This window comes from Cynocephalus volans, chromosome 7 (genome assembly GCF_027409185.1).
Source record: "Cynocephalus volans isolate mCynVol1 chromosome 7, mCynVol1.pri, whole genome shotgun sequence".
Classification (NCBI taxonomy): Eukaryota; Metazoa; Chordata; class Mammalia; order Dermoptera; family Cynocephalidae; genus Cynocephalus; species Cynocephalus volans.
In genome coordinates, this window is record NC_084466.1 from 97991518 (window position 1) to 98013772 (window position 22255).

Below are 22255 nucleotides of genomic sequence, written 5' to 3' on the forward strand. Positions count from 1 at the left end.
GATGACTGGATGGATAGATAGACTGAAAGATGGATGAATGGATAGACGGATGGCTAGACAGAACGGCAGACAGATAGATATACACATGGATATACAGATGGATGGGTTATGAATAGGATAGATGGAAAAATATAAATAAATGGATGGATGGGTGATGATTGGATGGACATACGGGCTGTCGACTGAATGGGTATATGGTGAGATGAACAGAAAAATGGGGGGGGGACGAATGGATACGTTGATGGAGAGTTGAATAAACAAAGAAGCCACTGGGCCAAAATGTGTCAACTTCCTGCTTGATCTCCGCACCATTCTCTGGCCAAAGCTGGACATTAGCCAGTGCCCCAGTACCAAGATGTCCAGGACGCAAGAACATTTCCCAGGAGCCTCCACCCACTCTGGACCTCCTGGAATTTCAGGCCAGTGTGATTTCAGCAGGAGACGCTCACTTCCCCATGGGGCCTTTTCATCCGCGTTGCATCAGTCTTCAATGTGGAGTTTGGGACAAGCCACACGAGACAGGGAGACAAAGGAGCTAGAAGGGACCACGGCCCAGGAGTGGGCATGGAGCCACAGGAAAGGACCTCGAGGCTTTGGGAAGGGGAGGGTAGAAGGATGGAGGGGGAAAGGGGTTTAAACAGGACCAGCATTGGGACTCTTCCAGTGTGAATTTGGGATGAGACAGAGGCCCTGGGAACTGCGGGAGGGGTAGGGAGGGAACGGACAAGGGCTTTGAAGCACGTGGGGGCAGGTGGTACTAACACCGTCAGGCTCTAGGTGCTAAAAATCTGATCCCCTCCCCTCCCTCCCTCCTGGTCCCAACCACTGCCCACCTGCCACGGCCCCTCCCTCAACCAGGGGCACCACTGTTCATTCCTTTGTATATGCCAGGGGCCCGGCTATCAGCCCAGACCCCTCCCCTTGCCCATCCCACCCATCACTGGTTCTGTCCGTTCTACTGACCAAGCTCAGAGACTGGCCCCTGCCTCCTGGCAGCCGCCACTGCCTGTAGCCCAGGATCCAGCCCCAGCTTCCCAACTGGCCTCTCCACCTCCCCGTCTCCTGCCGTCCCACACCCCCCGCCCCACATACGCTTAGGCCGCACGGAACGACACGCCCGCCTTGCACAGGCTGTTCTGTCTGGAATGCCCTTCACCCCCCTCTGCCGGGAACTCCTACCTGTGCTCTGGGGCTTAGGTCTAAGATCAGCCTTCTCAGACCCCCTCCCCACCAACCCAAGCCCCTCCCCATCTGCTGCTCCCTCAGCCCCATGGCTGCCTCCCATCAGAGCCCTCAGCAAGCCCCGTCTGTCTCCACCTCTAACCTAGAGCCTGTGCCTGATTCATCTCATATCTTGGGGGTCGGATGCCATTTCAGTGTTGGAGAGATGCATGAGTGACTGAACGCGGCTGCTGCTGGTGGAGGGGTGCTTAGAAGAGACCGGGCAGCTGGCTGGCCAGGGGTGACGCAGCCACAGTGCGTGGCCTGGCCCTACCTTCAGTGCCACGGGCGTGTCCTCCAGGCAGTAGACCCTGAGGCTGTACTCCAGGGAGGTGCAGAGGGCGGGGGCGAAGACGGCCAGCTGGAGACGCTTGACTGCCGAGCGGGAATAGGACTCGCCCGTGAACACGTAGGTGCCCAGCTGGTCCAATAGGATGTGGCAGGACCTGGCCTCCAGCTGACAGTAGCAGGGGGTGTTTAGGGTCTCCTCATCCAGGGTCACCACCTCCTGCAGCAGAGAGCAGGGGTGAGTAGACAGATCATAGTCATCCAGGCTGGGCCTAAAGGAAAGGGGCTTTCTCTCGCCTCCCAAGACCTCCCGGGGCAGGTTTGGGCAGCTGAGCTGGCCCCCCAGCCTCAGCTCCTCACCTCCCAGTGGCTTTGGTGGGCCTGGGTCTTGAGCTGGAAGATCCAGTCACCAGCGCTGACTTCGGCACAGTGGGGCACAGTGAGGATGACAGGGCGGCACAGTAGGAGGCCCGTGGGCCCGCAGGTCACCGAGGGGCTCAATACTGTCTGGGTCCCTTCTGAAAGTGGGCTAGGGGCGGGAGGGAGGAGTGAGGCGAAGCCCAGGAGCTCGGCAAGGGCACAGACTCTGCAGAGGCCCGGGTCACCAAGGGCAGGTCTCTGCCACTCTGGGCTCTGGATCCCCCGAGAAAATGGCATAAACCTTGAGGTTGTTTCCAGATTTTTGCTATTATACCGAAACATTCTCATAGCTCGAAATTCTTTGCTCACATTTTCAAAGGTTCTGCACTCTTGGAATGTTACCGATAGGTGCTGCTAAATTGCCCTCCGGAAGGCTGGTACCAAGCTATACTCCCGCCAGCATGCCATGGGGGGCTGTGTTCACACCCTCTTACCAGCATGAGGGCATTATGGTTTGAAAAAAAATCTTTGATTTTTGAAAAAATTCCTTAAGCAAAAAAGCTCCCAATATCTCAAGGTTGTTTCCATTATTGTTTTTTTAAAAATTAGGTTGCACACTTTCTCATGACCTCCTGGCCATTGTGTGTGAGTGTGTAAGAGAGCGCACGTGTGGATCACTCGCTCATATCCTTTGCCCATTTTCATACCAAGATATTCAATTTTTCTTATTGGTCTATGAAGCCTCTTTGCAGAGTAAGGATATTTAGCCTTTTGTCATACTTGCAGCCAGTTTGTTAACTGACTTTCAGTTTTATGATTTGTGGTGTTGGTTTTGCAAGTTATAAACTTGGACACAGGAAGATAAGGTTTTCCTTGAAGGCCTACCTCTGGCCTAAGGCTCAGGCTTAGAAGGGTCACACTTGAGCCCAGTGTGGTGTGGGCAGGCAGCAGGGGAGAGAGGAAGAGGCGGGGGCAGCAGGGCCGGGGCTGGGCTCTCTACTCACAGGGTGTTTTCTGCCTTGTTGATAAGAAGGTACATCTCGTAGAACTTGCCCTGGGGAATGGCTCCATTGGGCACCAGCAGGCTGACCCCTAGTGGGAGAGGGAGGTCAGCAGGGAGAGGCTGGAGGGAGTTCAGCAGCTTGGGAGAACAGAGGATGGGGAACTGGCTCCAGCTTGGGACAGAGAGAGAAAGACATTTCCTGAGCTCTAGGTGGTCACCAGCCAGGGGTAGGGACAGAGCATCTGGGGACCGAATGCATAGGGGAAGCTGGGCCACTGACCTCAGCTGGCTAGTCCAGTAACACAGGAGCCTCTGACATTGCTCTGGGATCTGAAGGTCCCAGTACCAGTTTCACCCCTAGCTCAGTGCATGATGTTGGGAAGCTGTCAATTGCTGGCTTTGCAATCTATGATGGGCACCCTTTCTGCTGCTAGCTCTAGGATAGGGCTCATTTGTTGGATGACATAGGGCTATTCTCCCCCACTTAACAGATGGAGAAACTGAGGCTTAGAGAGGGGCTGGCCCTAGGTTCCCCTGCCCTAGTGAAGGCACAGGCAGGCCTGTACCCCAAGCCTTCTAAGCAGAGTTCTCGATTCTACAGTCACTTCTTATCCCCAGGCCTCACTTTCCCCATCTGTGAAATGGGATTAGGAAAGTCCTATCTTCTGCTGGGTGGGCGTTGGGGCTGTCCAGAGAGGACATGCTGAGGCCAGGCTGATGGGCAAGCAGGGCAGGTGCCCACCTGTGCCAGGGATGCTGAGCCTCCCGCCCAGGCAACCAAAGGTGCCACTGACACTGCTCCCCGGCTCTCGGGGCAGGCCCAGGAGCTGCTGAGAGCTGAGGCTGGAACTGCGCAGGTGGAGGAAGTGGGCGTCCTGGGTGAAATCACTAGGGTATGTCCCAGATGGCAGGACCCCCAGCAGGTCGGCCCCGTCTGGCAGGCGTGGCCCGGAGCTGGTGGTGCTGGAGCTGTAGACCTTGATCTTGAGATTGGGCAGGGGTTCCAGCAGGGGCGAGTTGGTCATAGGGATCTTGTTGGCAGAGTCCTGCAGGGCATACACGGGCCCACGGTAGATGCCAGCACTAGCCGTCAAGTCAGGAGGCACAGATGGGTGCAGGAGCTGTGGGTTGCCTGCAGGGGTGAGAGCTGCAGTCAGACCCAGCCATGCCTCACTGGCCCAGTCCTGTCCCTGCTGCTGCCGGGGGCACTCCAGTAACAAAACCCCACCCAAATGTCCGGCTGCAAAAGACTCAATCACCACCCTCTTCAGGAAGCTTTGGGCAAACTCTGGAAAAACCCCGGGGAGTCAAGAGCCCCAGCTCTGATCTGGCCACTGCCACCACACCCCTCTGGGCCCCCAACTATGCCCACCACCCCAGACGTCCTTGGGTCCTTACTGGGCCTTGCAGTCTTGAAGTTCACTGGGTGGAAGCCGCCAGTGAGGGCGGCGGATGAGTCGGTGATGTCGGTGTCGAAGTCGCGACAGTTGCGGCGGTACACCACCACCCCTACCACCATGAGGACTGCCACAACCACGAAGATGGCCACCACGAGGCCTGCATAGAGCGCCACGTCCCCCGAGCTCTCCAGGACTGTGGGGACAGGAGCGTCATGTAAGGGCCAGGGCCTGGGGAACTGGCATTGTGCTAAATTCTAGTCTGAGCCCTGCCATGACAGGCTGGTGACCTCAGGCAAGAATTGAGCTTCTCTGAGTCAGTCTCTCTATCAGTAAAATGGCCTCAAAACCCCTGCCCTGCTCCCTCCCAGTGTGGCAAAGAGAGGAAAAGAACAAAAGTGTTCACTCCCGTGAGTTAACTTTGCTCACTGCTGAGCAGATGGGTCTGTGCTTCAGAGTCACTGGGGTCACAGTCTGTCCTATCAGAGCTGAGACTTAAACCTGCAGAACCTTACTCGAAGCCAGCAGCAATTTCCACAGGCCCCAAGGTCCTGGCTCCCAGAAACCTTTGCAACTGTGAGCCCTTCCCCCATTCATGCTCCAAGGGTGGAAGAGGAGGTGGAGGGGGAGGAGGGGAGCAGAGGAGAGGAATGGGATGCACAGCAATGGGGTGGAGGGAGGAAGGAATGAGGCTCAGGGAGGCAGCCCGTGGCTACACCTCCCTCTCCCAGGCAGGCTGCTGCACAGCTGGAAGTAAAACAACTGCACAAGGCCAGGCAGGAAGGCGTCAAGGTCAGAGAGGTGGAGTCTACAGTAGGGCCTCCAACAGAACTTCCTAGGATGGTGGGAGTGTTCCATGTCTGTGCCGTCCCACACACAGCCACTAGCCACATGTGGCTACTGAATAGCTGAAGCGTGGCGGGGGCACATTTCCCTGCATTTTAAAATCTGTTTAACGTTAATTAAGTTAAATATAAGTTTAAATAGCCACATGGGGCTGGTGGCTGCCCTGCCTGGACAGCACAGAGTCAAGACAGCAGCCGCCAAGGTGGCAGCTCTTCCCCCTGTTTCTGGTGGGTGCTCCAGAAAGCACCTGCCACTCTCTCCCGCCCTGGGGGGCCCTTGGGGAGGCAACCTGCTTCCCCTGCCTGGGCTCCCCCAAGCCCCTGTGCCCTTGGGGCCAGCTGAGCCTTACAGCAAGGCAGGGCATGGATTTCAGCTTGGATGTCTGCCCACTGCCCACATCTGCCTGTGCCCTTTACCTCTCCTCAGGAGCCCTCATCCCTGGACCCCCAGAGGACGCTGGCATCTAAGAGAGCAGCCAGAGAAGCCCCTCAGGGCTGGGCTCTCACCTCTCTGGAGGCTCTTTGCTCAGCAGGGAAACAGCTCCCCTGGCTTGGCTCTGCCTCCTAATGTCCTCACTGACACTGGGGCCACCTGCCTGGTGATTTACGCTCTAATCAGTCACCAGCCAGGCCCCCTGCAAGCTGGGCCCAGGGCCTCACTGCTGATTTTCTGATTCCAGAATAATTTGGGAATTGTGGTTTAATTACCACAGGCCAATCTGACAAAGTGGCTTTACTGCTCTGCTGTTACTGCGGTGGCATTGCAGGCCCTTGGGGCAGGAGGACGCAGGGTAGCGGGCAGCACAGATAACTTGGGAGGCTTGGTCCAGCTGCTGGGGGCACCGAGAGGGGCACTGGATAGGCAGGTGTTGCACTGTCCCCGGCCCTGTCCCAGAGAGGAAGGCCGAGGACACAGGATGAAGAGCCTCAGCTTTGGCCACAAAAATATTTGGGCCAGAACCATATCCTGGCTCTGCTACTTCCTGGTTGGATGCTGAGCAAGTCCCTTCTTCTCTCTGAGAGGCAGTTTCCTCTCCTGTAACAGGAGGGTCAGCAGCTTCAACTCTCCCTGCCCTGCACCCCATACCCGGGAAAAGCCAGCCAAGGAGAACCCGGGATCCCCCAGAGGAAAGAGGACAGCCATGAAATGGGACTTACGGTGGCTGTTGGGATCGCTTAGAGTTTTCTTATCTGTCGAGGGAAATAAAGGGAAAGACAATGACACAGGTGACAGGGAAAGGTGGCAGAGAAGTCGATGGGGAGAAGGTGTGGATGAGAGGATGGACATGGAAGCTGAGGGCCACTCCACTGCAGGCTGGGCACTGAGGCTGGCGCTGGGCTGTGGAGGGTCCTTTACCTGGCTCCAGAGTCCCCACCCCAGGGCCCTGCCTTCCTGAGGACTCACTTTGCATGCACAGCCCGTCGGTGCAGTTCTTGGAGTCGAGCAGAGTCCCACTGCAGTCACGGCCTCCGTTCTGGGGCGGGGGCGCCATGCACTCGCGGCTGCGCCAGTGGGCACACTCGGTGCTACAGGCCGACCACTTGCTCCACTCCGTCCATGCCCCATCCACTGTGGGAGCACAGCACACAGGAACGCCGCACACACAGTGACACACGCAGGTCGCAGCACCACACACACGCACGCATGCACACCATGGCAGGGAAAGAGACCACGACCCACGCAGGCCATACAGAGAAATCCACGCCATATCCACACAGCCCCACACCAGTGAACAGGCAGATGCACAAGTGGACAAGAGAACAGAAATAGATGCACAAGGTCATTGACAGAGACACAGCACCAGGCACAATTGCACACACAAAGATACAAACCCAGAGTATAAAACACCACACCATTCACACAAACACGCAACCACAAGAAGAGGACATATCCAGATGTGCAAGGACAGACGAGCGGGTGGGGACACATAGAGAGTAAGAGGAAGACAAAAGGGAAGAGGACTGTCAATAGGAAATGGGTCCGTGGCCAAAGTGTGTCTGAACAGGTGCAGAAGGCTCTCCTGGGCCCTGGGCACCCTGGGACACTGGCCTAGGGGCTGACACTGAGAACCCTTGGCTTGGAGGGCAGAACCCAGGCTAGAGGGTCAGGGAGAAGAGTCCACCCTTCAGACTACAGCTCAGAGCCTCTGTCTCCATCTACCCAGCAGCCCAGGGCAGAGCAAGAGGTCAGAGGTCAGAGCATCTAGTCCAGCCACTGAGCCAGCTGTGGGCCCTGGGACAGGCACCTTCTGCTTCCCACGCTGGGAGGGAATGGCAGTCCTGACTCTGGCACACCACAGTAGACGGGGATAGGGTTTGAGGTGGGGTGGGCATGGCAGGGTGCCACCTGGCCAGTGACCCTTACCTGGGCACACGGTGGTGCAGGCGGTCTTCTGGAAGGCCTGGCCCTCGCAGAAAGCACCTCCGTTGAGTGGGGCAGGGTTGGTGCAGGTCCGTGTGCGCTTCTGCCAGCCTCGGCCACAGCGGTTGGAGCAGGGTGACCACTCTGCCCAGCTGGACCAGCCCCCATTCACTGCAGGGGTGGCAGCTGTCACGTGGTTGGCCTGGCTCTGGGACCCATCTCCCACTCTGATGAGGCCCATTTGCTAAGGCTGGGCCCTCCCTAGTTAGAGCCCGCCTGCCCACAGGGCTGGGGACTTAGATCCCAGCAGGCAGACATGTTTCAACCATCAGCACCAGAGGGACCCGGAAGGCCACTCTATTCCTCACCCCATTGTACAATGGCAATGAAGGTCCAGAGAGAGCTGACACTTACCTAGGGTCACCCTGTGAATGATGGGGGACCTGGGACTCGGCTTGGTGCTGGCACCGAGTACAAGGCCATTTGTATAACACTAAAGTCACCTTGGCTGTGGCTTTGCCTCTCCAACCCATGGGGCCCAAGGGGTAGCAGAGAACAGCTTACAGGCCTGGGCATTGGTCCCTAACTCTACTAGGACAATGGGCTGAGGTATGGGGATACTGACTGGGCCCCATCTCAGCTCTCTGATTTGGAGAGAAGTGGGTCTTCTTCAGAGATAGGCAAGGGGTCTTGAGAAGTGGGGAGTGCTCCTGGCTGGGGACCCAGAAATGCCCAACTTGGCCACTGATTTTGCTGTGTGACCTTGGTCAAGTCATCGCTCCTCCCTGGGCTGCATTCTCTCCTCCTGTTCAGGGCTCCTGCTGGCCTCCTGGGTAGAGCCAGGTTGGTGCTACATGGAGCCCCAGGCCCTCTCCTCCCACCCCCCATCCCCAGAGCAGCCCGCACCATAGACGATGACTGTGGCAGTGGTGCTCCGGCGCTTGGCCACGATGTTCTTGGCCACACAGGTGTAGTTGGCCGTATCTGATAGGCGGGCCTGGCGGATGATGAGGTTGTGGTCAATGGTGAGCAGGAAGTTGGTGTCCTGCGTGGGGTCAATGACGTCCTCGTTCTTGAGCCATTCCACCTGCAGGTGCGGGATTGGGGGCAGTGAAAGCTCAGAGCCCACTTGCTGTGTCCCAGGAGTGGGCCCACTATATAGGAAAAGGCATTCTGACTGTCAACAGAGCGGCAGTTCTATGTGGGTCCACGCCAGGTGGTGACTTGGTGAGGCAGGACCTCCACAGGGCCGAACACCATGCTAGGCACTACACAGCCCCACGGTGATGAATACCCTGTACCAGCTGGGTGGTCTTGGGAGGGAACTTACTACTCAAGGCCTCAATCTCACCCACTATAGGATGGGAAGCGAATAGCATCTGCCCCACAGGGCTGTTGGGAGGATCACACGAGCTGGTTGGTGGAAGGTGCTCAGAGTAAGTGTTGAACTGGTGTTAGCTGGCAGTACTGATTTCCTCATTAACTCCTCAGACCGGCTCTGTCGGCCAGGGTGAGAGGCCTGACAGGTGATTAGGAGCACTGTCCCTGGGCTCAAATCCTAGCTCTGCCACTCACCAGCTGCCTCACCCTAGGTGGCCACATAACCTCTCCCAGAGCTGTTTTCCAGCTACAAGATGGAACAAGATCCACCTTGCAGGGCTGCTGTGAAGACCATCGTGCTGAGTGTCCAGCACATGTGGGAACCACTGGAGCAGCAGCTATCACACTGGGTGTGTGCACAGCCTGTTGTCCAGATGCGGGCACGGGCTGCGGGCAAGCTAAGTGATTTGTGATTCGTTTTGGGGTCAGACAGGGCTGATCCTGAGCTGGAGGCCTGTCTTCTCCAACTTCCTGTTCTACTGGGGTCCCGGGGCAAAGCTGACATGCTCCCCCATGCCCAGCTCTAATTTCTGGACCACCAGTGCAGGGACAGGAATGGGCAGTGGGGACATGTCTGGAACACAGCAGGGGTGGTGGGAGGGGAGGGGAAGGGATCCTCAGCTTGTGGAGTAAGTACATACTCAGACACATACATTATGAGACCCTTTGGTGTCCATAAAGCTGGGGCCTTGGGTCCTGGGTGGGGGCAGGGGAGACTGAAGCTGGCGTCTACCTGAGGAGCACTGAGGGTTCCTGCCTTAGCTCTACCTATCTGGGGGGTCACATCTACAGAGGGCCCAGCTGGGAACTGCATGTGCTGTGTTCTGCAGAGGTGGCAGTTCCCTTTTCTGTTCCAAGCCCCAACCTCCCCATCTGTGACATGGGGAGAGTTCTGGGAGGCTGTGGCAGGGTGGCTGGTGGTGAAACCTTGCCTGGCTGGCCTCCACCATGCCGTGTTCCCTTCATCCTGCTCACCTCAGCCACAGGCACCCCCTCCGGCGGGCGGCATTGCAGAAGAACCTCGTGGTCCAGGGGCACCTCCTTGCCCAAAGGCTCCTGATCGAAGTTCTTGCGTAAGTCTGGGAGAAGCGAGGATCACGAAGCACAGTCAGGTAGGAGCAGGATTGAATCCTGATGTGCCCTGCTGTCACCACTAGGTGGCAGTGTGCACCAGAGGACTGTTCATGGGACACCTGGACTTCACTTGGGGCATTTCCTCTTCTAAGGAGGGGTCTCACTAGGTGGAGTTAGGGTTCCTGACTCTGGGATCATAAGCACATAGTGGCCCAGGATGGGTGAGAAAGCTGTTAGGTTTCTTATGCAGAAAGTGAAAAAGGGCTGTTTGAAATCTTGGAGCCAGAGGTGGCCTAGCTTCTAGGTCTAGGAACCCTCTTCTGAGCTGGCATCTGTGTACCCAGATGTTTCTATGGTGGGCAACTTCAGCCAGGGATGCTGTAGGAGGCTCCCACAGCTGTGGGAAGAGGAAGGGGAGGGGACCCCAGGGGATGGGGTGGGGGCATCAGGGTGGCGTACAGGCGATGCGGACATAGGCCCGGCGACTTTTGGTGGTGCCCGCGGAGCTCCAGGCCACACACTGGCACCAGTAATCCTCCAGCCCAAAGAGCTCCTCCACCTGCTGCCGCGACACCTCGATCTGAACCTCTCGCACCCGCAGGCCTGGGAAGAGGAGAGATGACATCAGGGCAGGTCTAGGGATGCAAGGCACAAGACACCTGAACTTGACATACCTCCCTGCCATGCCGAGTCCTGTTGGCTCTGTTGCCAAAGTGCCTCTCATTTCTATTGCTTCCTCTCATCTCCTCTGCCTCTACCCTGGCCCAAGCTGCCTTCGCCACCCACCTGGACACTGCAATGGCTGACACAGCCCTCTGCCCCTCCGATCCACTTTCCACCCAGCAGCTAGCGTGAGCGCTTCAGAATGCACCACGATGTGGCATTCCCCCAGCGTATCTCCAGTTCTCTCAGCATAAAGACCCAGATCCTCTGTGTGGCCTGCAGGGACTACCCCCGAGTGACTCTATAGCCGCGTTGTGATACACCTTCCCCACCCCACTGTGGTCTCACTGGGCATCTTCCAGCCCCTCATGTTCCCTGGGCTCTGCTAGTCACAGGGCCCTTGCACATTGGTGCCCTGCCTGGGGTTCTCTTCCATCCCCTCTGTGCCCAGTGGACTCCCAGTCATTGCCAGATTTTGGCTTGGCATCACTTCCAGAAGAAAGTGCCCCACCCTATGCCCACTCCCACCCGCTCACAGAGTGCCATTTGGCCCTCCCACCACTGCTCTGCACATTTGTGCTATTACCATTCCTCTACCCAGCCTGATCTTCTCATAGAGACCCTATTGGGACCACGTTATTTAGATGTGTTCATGTGTTAATCATCTTTCTCCTGCAGGAGAATGAGGGGCTTTGTCCTGTTTGTTGCTGGGGCCCAGGGCCTAGCACAGAAAGGGCCTCAGCACGTATCTGAAGGGAACATGTGGCACAGCTGTGACGCCAGCCTCTCCCTGGTGGCTTCTCAGGAGCTTGTGGGGCCTCCCTGGGTAATGGGAACTTCCAGCCTACATGGGGGGATCACTTCATCTCCTGCCAACCTCCCTTGATAAAGCCCTCTCTGCTCAGGAAAGGAGTGGACCCACCTGGATTAGGGCACCCATCTGAAGGCCTCCCCAAAGGCTGTGGGAGGACTGTGAGGACTCCTCCTCCAGGAAGCCTTCCCGACTGTCTAAGAATTCCTAAAGCTGCTTCTCCTTGCTGTGATGTGACCTATCTCATCCTCTCATGGCACATGGGTTGTTAAGCCCCTTGAGGACAGGACTGTACTCATTGTGGTATCGTGGCATGGTAGACAGATGGCTGGAGAGGTCGAATCTTGACCCCATCCTCACTCCCCAGCTGTGTGACCTTGGCCAAGTTACCTAGCCTCTCTGAACCTGAGTTCCCTTATCGTAGGAACACACTCAGGGTAAACTCTAAATGAATCATAGTGATTACTCTGCTACAGCACCCAGCCTAGGTAGACACAAATTTACTCTGGCAAGTCATCTGGATCTTAGCCGGCCCCTTCCTTTTTACATTAGGAGAAACTGAGACCCAGAGGGGGTAAGTGGCAGGCCCAAAGTCTCCCAGCAGGCTGCCTGCAGAGCAGAGATCAGCTGTCTGGTATCTTGCCCAGGTTAGTGCTCTATGTCCTAACACACAATGCCCCTCTGGACTTCTCCCAGTGAAGTCACTGCCATAACTCTCCCACATCAGCAGGGGTGTGGTGGTGGGGGGCCTTGTATTGGGAGCACAGACTGTGAGGAACTAATGGCCAGGGATTTAAATGGTAGGTGGCAGGGGTTTGCCATTGGAGGAAGAAGCTGCTTCAGGGGTGGGTGGCTCTGTCTGCCTGCAGTGGCTGCCTGGAGTGCCGGCTTTACCACCAATGCTGTGTGGTCTGGGCAGCAGGGCCCCTGCCCGGTATTCACCAGGCTGTGAACCTGGAAGAGTGGTTTCAAGGGGACCATCCATTCAAGGTTTCAGCAGCACCCAACAGTTAGACAATGGGAAACTGTCACCCAGGGAGGCTTGGCGTCTTGTCCATGGTCCCCAGCAATTACGAAAACTCTGAAAAGACAAGGACGGGCGCCTCTGGTCTCCTGGATGTGGGCCCCAGCACCAGGTTGGTGGCTGAGTGGCAGACGGGGCCTGGGCCAGGACACCCAGGGCTGGGCTGCCTGCCCCAACCTGGCATGAGCTGGTAGGTGAGCCCATGGCCACCTCTCCTGGCCCACGGCTGTCCTCCTCTGTGTTTTCAGGGCCTCACAGAGTGCCAGGGAGAGCGGGAGGTGAAAAGCAGGAGGGTGAAGTGGAACCAGTCCCTGCTGCTGCCGGGGGGGCCTGCTGGATCACTGTCCATTATAGGCAGCTAATAGGGACAACACTGCCCCAATTTCTAGGGCTGGCAGGGCCTGTGTGCGTGGTGGCAGGGAGTAAGAGCCATGCTGTTACTATTACTAATAATCACAGGGTTATTATTACTATTACTAATCATCTGTGAGGGGCCCCATCAGGCACACTGTTCCTGTCCTCTGCTGGAACCCCATGGCTAACCTCTGATACAGGCTGGAGGGGGTTGGGGGACAGAAAAAGAAGGACTGGTTGTGAGACAGAAAGAAAAAGAGGCCAGAAAGAAGCCAGAAAGGGGACAGAGGAAGCAGGTGTTTATCGAGAGCCTGCTGAGTCCTGGCACCCTGCTCAGTGCTGCACGTGCACCGCCTTGTTCCCCTCTTACCAGAACCTTCTGTTAACATCCCAGTTTACAGAGAGAGAGAAACTGACTGGGGCTCAGAGAGGTTTTGTGACTTCCCCAGGGTCACACAGCCAGAGAGTGAGGATTTCTGATGTCTGGCAAATGTGGAAATATGGGGTTGTTTTTGTTTTTTCCTTAAAAAATTTCTTTTTTATTTTTAGATTTTGGGTGAGAATGGGATTCCAAACCTATTTTTTAAAAATTATTTTAAAATTGTGGAAAAATCTAGGCAAGCAACAGAGCACACCCGGGGTCCTGAGGCAGGGGCCATGGGCCACTGCCCCTGCCCGCAAGAACATTCTAGAATGCGTTTATTAGTCATGCGTGTTTCTTTGGGGGGGGGTGTGACTTGTCTGCTCACGTCCTTCACCAAATCTCTGTTAAGATTTTTCTAATTCATTTTTAAGAGTTCTTTACGCATTAAGGATGTTAATCTTTCTGTGTTAAATTTGTTCCTTATCAGTTGACTTTAAATTCGATTTGTGATGTTTTCCTTCGTTTGTATGTTGAGAAAATAATTTTCACCTAAACATTAAATAAAAAATAAAAATAAGATAAAATCATGGTAAAATACACATAACATAAAACTTCCCATTTTAACCATTTTTAAGTACACTGTTCAGTGGCCTTAAGTACATTCCAGGATACGGTTTTGAGTCTGGGTAGTTTTGAAATCTGTGAGCTTTTCATGGCAAAATAGAAATTGATGGAGGGAGAAAGACAGAGAGAGAGAGAGAGAGAAATGTCAGCGGAGAGATGCGGAGTGAGACTGAGAGAGGAAGACGGAAAGACAGAGGAGGAGGTGGGAGAAAGAGCAAGAGAGACACAAACACAAAAGGAAAAGTCAGAGAGAGAGACGGGGGCGAGAAGGGAGAGGCCAGCGGTGGAAAGAAGAGAGGGCTGAGAAAGAATCAGGGAAAAGGCGGTAAAAACAAAACAAACAAGAAAGGCTCCTGGGGCCTGGGAGCCATCTGAACCCTGGGTTGGCCAGCGTTCCCCTGGGCCACCGTCCATCGGGTGACTGGGGGTGGTGGCCCTGCCTCCCTGTCCTAAGCCCTGGGACAGGCCATCCCCCCACTCAGACTGAGGTGCAGCCCGGAAGTTTCTGGAAGACGTGGGCACCTGGGGCCTCCACATGCCCGGTGGCACCCAGGGTCCCACACACATCTCAGGAGGGGACCCACACCGTCTCCCCGTTTCCTAGTCTCGGCCGCTCTTCTGTCTCCCTAGGGATGTGGGCTCCATTCCGGCACCGCCTGAATGATTATTTCCATGACATTATCTACCTCTTTTTTTTTTTTTTTTTAAACCTAAAATAGTTTATTTCTTTATAGGGAATGTCATATCATTATTGTGAGTGGAAAACAGTGTCACTTTCCACAAGCAGAAGGACCTGTGAAAAGAGTGACGGTACTGACTCTGGTTTGGTGCCATGGGGCGCCAGGGCTGTGGGACAGTGGCCCCGCCTCTGTTAAACATGGGGACCGGCCAGTGTTGGGAGCACTTGCGAGCCCCTAGCTCGCAGCTGCATCCTGCGCCCTGACACAGCGGAGGATGGAAAGCAAACGGAGGAGGAACAAGCACTCATCCAGGAATTTCGGCGCCATCCAATGTCGTGGCAAATGGTTACCTAAAGTCAGGCTGGGACACACGGCTAATACTTGGGGAAATACTGGTCCCGGGTGTACCCCTGAGGGGAAACGGAGGCCCAGAAGGGTCCCATGGCTGTGTGAAGTCTCACATGGAACCCAGGACATAGCCCACCCAGGATCAGTTGTCCCCCTGTGTCCCCGGGCGAGGGGGGCGGGCTCACCGGTGGCCTCATCCAGACCCTCCTGTGTGACATGGTCGTTCTGGCTGACCCACTCGCCGTTGCACTTGAAGTAGATCTGCGTGGCGGGGAAGGCGCGGCAGCGCAGCTCCACCGGCTTGTTCTTCACGATGTAGGCGTCCTGCGGCTCCTGCAGGAAGTGGGGCAGCGGCTCGGCCGGTGCGGACGGGAAGGAGTGGGGCAGCTCCTCGTTGCCGGCATCAGTGCCTGTAGAGGGATTGGACACGTGTGTGAGGCCCTGTGGAACCCCTCGCCTACCCTGGGGGCCACCATGGAGAGATAAGGCCGGAGAGGCAGAGGGCGGGCAGCTGGAGACCTACTGGGAACATGCTTTGCGACCTGAGCAATGTCTGGCACTCCTGAAGCCTCAGTTTCCCCTTCCTGCCCTGCTTTTAAGAAGCTGGGCTTTAGGGCTGTTCCAGCTCTGTGATGCTCTTTTACAGATGCAGAAGTCAGGGAGGCCCAGAGAGAAGAGGCGATCTGTCAGGGCAAGGACACCCTTTCGGCCCTCCCCAGTGTCCCCTCCGCTGGCCCTGCCTGGTCTCCCTCCAGTTTCCCAGGGTGATGCCACAGTACAAGGTGGGCTGGGAAAAGAGCTGTGGCTGGAGCTCACACCAGGCTGGCTCTGCCCTGAAGCCACGGTTGCCCTTTGCAGCCCCAGCCAGCCAGGCCCACTTAAGTGCAGAGACGAGCCAGGGCCCACAGGAGCATGGGGTGGGCTGGGGGGCGGCTGCACCAGGCCTGGCTCCCTGGTACTTGGCCCCTGCAGGCCTCCTCCTCCAGGAAGCCCAAGGTCTCAGCAGAGGGCCACGGAGGGAGACCTCCTTCCAGCCCTTAGCCTCTCCCGCAGCAACCAGAAATCCACACGCTCAGCACTATGGATGAGGAAACTACAGGGAACACAGCAAGGCCGAGCCCGCGCGCGGCAATCTCCTCCCCTAAAGGGGGCCGAGTGGAAACCCTGGCCCTCCCGCCTGCCTGTTGCCCTGGAAAGAATAGCACCTCAGGAGGTGAGACAAACAGGAAGGGAGGGGCCCGGCCACACCAGCGTGAGAGGGAGGGAAACTGGGCCAGGCCAGGCAATTGGTTTACGATCCACTCAGGAAAATTGACTTTCCAACGCCAAATGCCAACTGATTAAGTGGCCAGGGACAGCCGTGGGGGCATGTCCTCCTCTGCTAACTGCTCCAGAGGACACGCTGAACGAAGCTGTGGTGTGCATGTCTGCCCAGCCCTAGGAGCACGCCTTTGCTCTCCGGTCCAGGAGGCCACATTGGGCCCTAGGGAGCCCCCACAGGCAGATGGGCCAGGGACATGGGCTTTCAAGAGCAGAATGAACAAAACATGCATGGCTGGGTTTTCTCTTCGCAGACCAGGAGACCCTGCTAAGACTGGGGTGGCTTTGGGAGAAAATGCACGGATTATCAGTGGCTCCCGGCTCTAGGCCTTGGGTTCTGTGTGTGTGTATTTCGGGGAGGGGGTTGGGAGAGTGAAGGGGAAGCGGGGAGATTGGGTATAAATCCAGCTCCATCCGGCATGTTCCGTGTGACCCAGGGAGAGTGTGTAATTCCGATCTCATTCCTCCATCTCAGAAGAGGGCAGAGAGGTGGACAGTCCTGACCTCCCTCTGGGCTGCTTTGAGGGTCACATGAGATAGACACACACGAATGCCTAGGAGGGGCCTGGCACGCCTTAGGTGCGTGTTGCTCTGTTGAAATAACTGATGCTTACCTAGCTTCAGGTACTGTGTTTCCAGCACTTTACATAGTTATTAACTTACCTAATTCTTACTTCAACCCTGTGAGGTATGTTCTATTAGTCCCCGTTTTACAGATAGGAAAACTGAGGCTCAGAAAGGTTAAGCAACTTGCCCAAGGTCACACAGCTAGCCAGAGGCAGAGCCAAGGTTTGAACCCAAGAAACAGACATTAGTGTTTGGGATGTTGCCCAGGACTCCACACTGCCTAGCACTGATGTAGCCCCGTAACATTATGGGTGTCCCCACACCTGAGAATCCTAATAGCAACCTGACACCGGCCAGGACTCTATAGTTTACAGGGCTCTCCTGTCGAAGGCCCTGCAAGGCTGGGACCATCCTTCTTGCCTCAAAGCTGAGGAAACTGAAACCATCCAAGTGGGGCCAGTGACTTGACCAAGGCCATCTGGCTAGAGGGCCTCTAACCTGGGAACGGCACAGAGTATTTCTGAGGACAGCAGGGCTCCCCCACACCCCCCCTTCCCTCTGCCAGGCAGGGGGACGTGTCTCTGTAGGCACATTGGCAGCCCCCTAGGGTCTGAGAGCTTAAGGGGTTGATGGGAGATGACACAGTGACCTGGTCACAACCAAGGGAGATGGACATCAATTTCCAGTGGCCTGAGAGGTGGTCACTGTGCCTACCCTCAGAGAGCCACTGTGGCTTCCCTACCAGGCTGGGCAGCTCTGGGGAAAGCAGGATGGAGCCATGGGTTGGGGCACCTGGGCAGCAGAGAGCCTGCCAGGCTCCGTGCCCACCTCTTACCACCAGCAACTTGCCCCCATCTCAGCCCCTGGGGTGTAATGAGTCTGCCCCAGAGGTCAGACTTTAGACTCAGATTCCCCCGGGTCTGTACCTGCCCCTTACTGGCCTCAGGCAGCTTATCGATGAAATGGGGGCACCCAGCTTTCCTCCTGGGGTGCGTGGTGGCCACAGAGGAGGTGCATGGTATCCCATGGGTACACGTCACATGCTTGTCCCTAACTTGTAACCATGCTGCCACAGCCCCCAGGTAATGGCTGCCCCTACTCTCTGCAGCGCTGCAGGCTGTATTTACGACTCTGTTTTATAACCCTAATGCGGCTCATTTATAAAGCGAGCGCAGACACGACTGAGGAAAGCAAATGCTAGCCAGCCATTAGCATGGTGGCCTGTGTCTGGGGCCCCAAAGCCCTGCCCTTCCCACCGATGCTCCTTCAGCCCTCATGTAAAGATTCATCTCTGGCCTCGGCAGGGACAAGGCCACAACCCCTTTGGTTCCTCTCCTTATGGCAGCACGGCTGGCTCTCGATGTAGCTGTTGTCCCTTGCCAACATCCCCACAACCCAGGTGTTCTGGAGGCAGATGCTGCCAGGATACAAGGAAGAAGAATCAAAGGCCGACCTGAGGTCCCTGTCTGGAGGGACCATGGGTGGACTCTGTGCTGGCCACACGCAGCAGGTGCACAGGGATGTGAATTAAATACAGGGGTGTGTGGGGGTGGTGCCAGGGCTTGTGTCGAGCTCTAACTTCTCCTTGTCCCCGGCTTGGGCCCTGGTGTCTGGGGGAGGCTCGGCAGATGGTCCAATTGAGGGCAACCTGAGCCAAGCCCTGTGGGTGCCAGCCTGGAGGGAGAATAGTGGAGTGTCAGGTTCCTGGGTGTTACTCTACCAAGTGCTGTTTAGAGGATGTTTCCCGTGATCTCAGCAAGCCCCAGGATAATCCTAGACAAAGATGCCCAAACTTTTTTGCTCTTTTGTGTCAGTAATTTTTTCATGGTATCCCAAGGCCAAAAAGAAATTCCTAATAGTTAAGAAGCTATTAAGTAGTTAAATCCAAATGGTTTCATAAGTATTTGCATCCTAAAAACTTAGCAGCTGCTTGGGAAAATACTACATGTACATTGGAAGAAAAAGAATATTTTTATTCCACTCCTAAACAGCCACGATGACTTACTGATGGGATGTGCACACCCGTCAGGCACTACACAACTTCTCAAACCTTGGAATCAGAGTGGACACCGCCCCCCTCGTTGTTTGTCATGGCGTACTCCAAAATGCCCAAATCCCAGCTTTGCAAAGATACAGCGCCAAATGAAGGAAAGTAGAGTGATAACATGTTGAAACTGTGAGCTACCTTGAGCTAGTAGTCAGAGCAGTATCTGACAGCTGTCCAGGATTGCTTTTTCCCTCGAAGATTAAAAATATCCCACAGCACCCATGAGTCTGCTGTAGTACCCTGGGGTGACTTGGCATACAGTTTGGGAACCACAGCCCTGTGAGTGAGGTACCATTTTTACACATTAGGAAACTGAGACCAAACGTGTTTGAGAAACTGGTGCAGGGCTGTAAAGTGGTAAGTAGCAGAATTGGGGAGCAATTCAGGTGACCTAATGCCAGAATCTGCCTTCTGAACTGGAAATTGGCATTTACATACACTATGTGCCAGGTTCTACAAACATTCCGCCTTATTTCCTCCTCACAACCCTAAGGTGGGGATTATCTCCCCATTTTACAGATGAAGACATGGGGCATCGAGGGGCATCGAGGGACATCGAGGGTCACCTGGCCAATGGGAGGAGCCAGGCTGGAAGCCACATCTCTCGGTCCCTTGTCCCTCACCCCCAGCACTGCTGTAACCCTCCCAGCTGGCTCCATCTTTACAGGAGAATAAAACACCCGAGCAGGGTTCCCCTGGGAGAGACCTTGCCTCAGCCAGGCCGGATCTGGGTTTCCTGCTGGCAGGAAAATTTCCCACATAAAGTGTTTTGTTCTAATAGTGGAACTCATTTGGGCCTAAGTTGTAAAAATGCAACCTGCCTTTAAAGCCGCATACAGAATGGTCCAGATATCCCAAGAAGAAGATATGAAAGAGAACACAGCCCTGCACAGGCGTTAGTGATGAGATGGTCCAGCGCAGAAAAAGAAAATTGCCGAGGTCAGGAGCCCTGGGTTTGCGTCTCAGCTGGGGACTGACAGGGGCTGTGTGGCCTTTGAGTCGCCATCTGGAAAACGAGGAGCTTGGTGAAGCCAATTTCTCCAGCTCTATTCTGGCTTGAACACTTTGAGATTTTAAGATCCCTTGTGGGGAATCTGTTCATGTGTGAAAGTGCCCTGTTGAGTACAGTTTTTCTTCATAAAGTAAATTTGCTTAAAGTAGGGTCACTTTTCTTGCCATTGCTATTCCTGGCTTAAAAACCTGGCACAGACGGTTGCTGAAAGGTGGAGTGTGTGTGGAACCCAGGCGAGGAGGAGGAGGAACTATTTGCTGCTGGGCTCTCTCAGCCACACCCAAGGCCACCCACCCAGGCCTCAGATCACAATGACCACCATTGCCTCGTGGTCCTCCTGTGGGCCCATTCACCCCTCACTTCTAATTTATCTTCACCTGCCCATATGAGGTCTCTACAGAGGCTACCTTAAGGGCCATCTCATCTAACACCCCCATCCATTCCCTGTCCAATCCTGACTCACATTCCTCCAGGGATGGGGAGCTCACCACGGCATTTCTCAGCCAGGGTCTCCTTTGGATGGACCTAGCAGAAAAGGCCTCCTTACTGTCAGCTGCAATTTGCTGTCCGAGGTGCCAGCCATTGCTATAATTCTAACCTTGGCGGTCATACCAAGCACTGCTCTTCCTTTTCCCCATGACAGCCCCAGTCTCTGGAGGAGCAGGCCGCCCTCCCTGGCCTTCTTGTCTTTCTTTCAAATATTCTCTGCAAGACACATTTTTGTAGCACCTCACCTCCATCCTGGCTTCCTTACGGACAAGTCCCAATTTGCTCACCACCCACCTAAAATGCAGGGAGGTGAGGTGACCAGGGTGGAGTCTGGTGGGCACCCCTCTGCTTCTGGAAAGTATATTTTGAGTTGGGCAGCTCGAAGTCTCCTTGGCAGTTTTGACAGCTGCTCCTGGAGGGCAGGAAGCACACCACCTCCTCCCTGGTGTCCTCCCCGCCCCTCCGCAGTGTCCAGGACAGGTGCCATCTGGGAGAGCAGGGCCTGGGCAGTGCCTGCTGTGGAGACATGGGCTTGCTTAAGAGGTGCCAGAATCTAAGCCACTGGAATAAGCAGGAGCACGAGGCCTTGGAGGTGAAGGAGAGGCTTTAGGACAAATGTAAAACAACTGTATTTCCCAGAGTGTCCCTGAGAGGAAGGAGCAGCTCAAACATTCCTGAATGGGGGACTGTCACCACCACTCCTAGGGAGGCCAGAGGAGTTCCGCTTCCCTTACTGTGATCCTGGCCCCAGGTCCTGGGCTCCATGGGTCTGCGGCAAAACAGGCTGACCCGAGAGCCAGCAGACCTGGTTCAAATCCTCACTCTTCACCGTGAGACCTTGGGAAGGTTATTTTACCTCTCGGGTCTCAGTTTGCCCATCTATAAAATGGGATAGCAGTTCCCGCTCTGTCAACTTCAAGTTGTTATTGTGAAGGTCAATTGAGAAAACAGATGTAAGTGGGCTTTGCTAACTGGACAGTGTGTGGCCTGGGAGAGGCAGCAGGCAGGGACTGTTCTCTGGCTGAGCTGCATGTCGGCAGTCCTGGAACCCCACACTGGCAGCTTCCCTGGCCTCTCACCACCTGATCCCCTGTAGGCTGGAAGCACAGGAAGTCGATGCTCAGAGGGCTTGCAGCCCCTGGAGGCCTGTGTTCTACTAGCTCAGAGAGGGGAAGTGACTAATGCAAGATCACACAATGAATTAACAGCCAATCTGGGTCACAACCCAGTGTCTGATTTGGGATTGAGGGGAGACAGGGCCCAGAAAGACAACATAGCCATGTGAGGCCTGTGCGTAAAGGCTTGGGGATCTGTACGTAATTCTTGGGCCTGAGATAAGAACTCACTACCATCCATCTCAGCTGGGTCCACCTCCGGTCAGCCCTGTTCCCCAGGGCAGAGACTTCTGCAGGAGGCTGCAGTGTGGTTTGGTAGGAAGGGCCTTGATACCCCCACCACTAGCTTTTGTCTCCAGGCCTGGGCCCCCCAGGCTCAGCACCCAGGGGAGGGCATCTGCAGCTGAGCGGGGCTGGTGTCTCCAGGGCTGGCTGGTGCAGGACTGGGAGGGGAGAGGAGGAACAGGCGGGAGGTGAGGAGAGAAGCGCCCCACGCTGGGCACATCTATCATCAGCAATCACAGTCTTTCTGTGGCCCCCCGACACTGGCTAATTCTTGCCAGACTTGACCTCCCACTGCATGGAAAATCCCTCCCATTCACTGCATGGCTGATGTGCTCAGTGGGGAGTGAGAAGAGTTGGGGGGGAGGAGTCCATGTATTATTATGTTTTAAAAACGCACAGCCCCACATGGATGGACCCCTCACTGGACACAAAGCCCTTCCTCCATCTGGCCCTGGCTCCTCGCGGCTGTGGGGTTCAGGCTGGGGCCCCCCTCAGGGATGGTTACAATGGCCGTTACTGATGACAAATGGGGGCTGGCAGACTTGGGGATGCTAAGTTATTGCTAACAAAGGAAACCTTTGCCCAGCTCTTTTCCCATGCCCTCTGCACCCGCCCATGACTG

At 55.7% G+C, this 22255-nt stretch overlaps 1 protein-coding gene across 1 annotated transcript in view; it reads right to left on the reverse strand.

The window, feature by feature from the left end:
• Window positions 1-22255, reverse strand: part of UNC5B (unc-5 netrin receptor B) — an 84747-nt gene that overhangs the window by 6790 nt on the left and 55702 nt on the right. Inside the window, exons 2-13 of the mRNA XM_063102649.1 lie at window positions 14984-15208; window positions 10390-10533; window positions 9832-9935; window positions 8383-8563; window positions 7480-7647; window positions 6520-6684; window positions 6273-6305; window positions 4271-4465; window positions 3615-4004; window positions 2874-2961; window positions 1870-2038; window positions 1496-1729 (exon numbers count right to left, since the gene is read on the reverse strand). Coding sequence (XP_062958719.1) covers window positions 1496-1729; window positions 1870-2038; window positions 2874-2961; window positions 3615-4004; window positions 4271-4465; window positions 6273-6305; window positions 6520-6684; window positions 7480-7647; window positions 8383-8563; window positions 9832-9935; window positions 10390-10533; window positions 14984-15208 — 2096 coding nt within the window. The remainder of the gene's footprint in view (window positions 1-1495; window positions 1730-1869; window positions 2039-2873; window positions 2962-3614; window positions 4005-4270; window positions 4466-6272; window positions 6306-6519; window positions 6685-7479; window positions 7648-8382; window positions 8564-9831; window positions 9936-10389; window positions 10534-14983; window positions 15209-22255) is intronic.